The sequence below is a fragment of the Manis javanica genome, chromosome 3 (assembly GCF_040802235.1).
Source record: "Manis javanica isolate MJ-LG chromosome 3, MJ_LKY, whole genome shotgun sequence".
Classification (NCBI taxonomy): domain Eukaryota; kingdom Metazoa; phylum Chordata; class Mammalia; order Pholidota; family Manidae; genus Manis; species Manis javanica.
Window position 1 is genome coordinate 805,279 of NC_133158.1, and position 2,051 is coordinate 807,329.

General features: G+C 63.8%; 1 protein-coding gene across 1 annotated transcript; it reads right to left on the reverse strand.

Moving 5' to 3' along the window:
- Positions 1-56: 56 nt before the first annotated feature.
- Positions 57-1,919, reverse strand: UCN2 (urocortin 2). The gene has a single exon (XM_017679730.3). It carries the CDS (start codon positions 1,248-1,250, stop codon positions 924-926), a length of 327 nt encoding a protein of 108 aa, XP_017535219.2. The 5' UTR covers positions 1,251-1,919; the 3' UTR covers positions 57-923.
- Between the last annotated feature and the right edge of the window lie 132 nt (positions 1,920-2,051).

The following is a 2,051-nucleotide window of genomic DNA, read 5'->3' on the forward strand; positions in this document are numbered from 1 at the left end:
GTCAGGGAAATAGGAGGGGGCAGAGGGCAGGGTGCGCTGTGCCCCGCTGTGACGGCACTGCTGTGTGGCTGCCTGCATGCCCACGACTATGACTCGTCCAGCCTGTGGCTTCTCCAGTCGCTGTTTATTGAATGCTGCCTGAATGCCTGAGCCTTCCTTTGCACACTGTCACCCAGAGCTCCCAGCAGCAGGCCGGAGGGGGGAGGAAACAGAATGGGAAAGGTGAGCTCAGGACAACTCCACTGGGGAGGGGTGGCATTGGGCTGGAGACCCCCTGCCTGGGCTGAGCCCACAGGCAGAGGCGGGGTGCGCGTCCTGGTTGTGTGCTGAACATGCTTCACGCAGGTTTGAAGGGTGACACCTGTTCCTCCCAGCCACTCACATGCTTTGCTCACACACATGACGTCAGATACAGACACAGCCACACATGAACCATGAGGTGAGGCTGCCACAGCCAGACTCCATGGACAGCGTATGTGCCTGGAGATACCCACACTGCCCCAGTCATCGGGGCTGGGCGCTGCCTCACGGAGCAGGAAGCGTGCGTGTGACCCTCAGCCCGCACCTCCCACGTGGTGGCCTCCGGGGTGGTGCTGACCAGCAGTCTCATGCAGTGTTGGGCCCCTGAAAGTGGCATTGGTGTGACCATGCATCGCAGGGACCTTCTGCAGTAGTGGCCAAGCTGCCCGGACATACTGTGATCTGTGGGGCTCCCAGCACGGCAAGACCCCACTGGGCAGCCCCCTGGCATTAAGTCCTGGCTATCCGGACACTGTGACTCCGTGAGGTACTCAGATGTGAAACGACACCACATGGCAGCGACCTCACATGGCAGCGTCCAGACACACCTGTCCAGCTCAGCCGCTGCCCTCCTGGTGTCCCCATGCAGGGGAGCCCCATCATTGCAGCTTCCACCCCCAGGCTCAGCGGCGGCCAACACAAGCCATGATGCGCGCGTTGGCAGAGGCCTGCTCCCTCGACGCTCTGGCCTGGGCCCGCTCCAGTAAAATCTGCAGGAGGCCGATGGGGACATCCAGCGAGAGGGTGATGCGGGGGCCTGGCTGTGGCGGAGCCCGAGCAGCCGAGAGGCCTGCGCTGCTGGCCGAGGGGCTCCCTGAGGCCAGAAGGCCTGGGGTGGCCTGGGGAGAGCTCTGAGGAAGGTGCTGGAGGGCTGGGATAGGGGTCGCTGGGACAAGCAGGGCCCTCCCCAACGTCAGGACCAGCAGCACAAGGAGACCCCACCTGGCCATCGTGCACTCAGGCTGCAGGGAGAAAACAGGCTCAGGGAAGGCACTCTGGCTGGCTGTGGCTCACAGACAGAGGCAGATGGGGAGGCAGACAGACAGGAGAGGCCCGGTCAGGGACAGACAGACAGGGACGAGAGGGGGCCAGAGGGGGCCGGAGAGCTGGAGACGCAGCTGTGTTGGGGTCAGGCTGGATGTATTTCATACGAGGGGGATGAAACACAGGCAGAGCAGATCAAGAGAGACTGGAAAAGGGACAGAGACCGCCCCAGAGGCGACAGCGCACTAGGAACACGGAGCAGAGGGCAGTGCAGAGAGGAGGTCTGAGAACACCCAGGATGAAGGGCACCGTGGAGGTTCCTGAGGCACACAAGCAACCAGAGGCCCCTGAGCCCGAACCCCAGATCCCCAGACCCGCTGGCTCTCAGGGCCCTGCTGCCCACCCCCACCCTGACCGGCCCCACCTACCGCAGCAGCCTCCCCTGGGGACTCCGGGCCAGGCAGTGCTGGGCTGGGGTCTGACCCTGTGCCCCCATCAGGCCCCATTTATCTCCCTCAGCTCACTGGGGCCTGCCTGCTGGTGTGAGGCAGCCCACCTGTGACTCATGCCTTCCTGGGGGGCAGGGACGGCATGTGATCAGCCCCCACACTGTCTGCTCCTTGCTGGGGACAAGTTGGGGACTGAAGGTCATAGGACAGTGACCAGGGCTGGACAGAGGGACTCTGCACCAACGCAGGAGAGAACTGGCCTCCCAGGGAAGGCCTGCCCCCAGACACCCCCACCTGCTCCAATAGTCACAACAGGGG

Excerpts from the sequence above, each read along its gene's own strand:
- UCN2 (XM_017679730.3), bottom strand. The coding sequence starts at position 1,250 with ATGGCCAGGTGGGGTCTCCTTGTGCTGCTGGTCCTGACGTTGGGGAGG.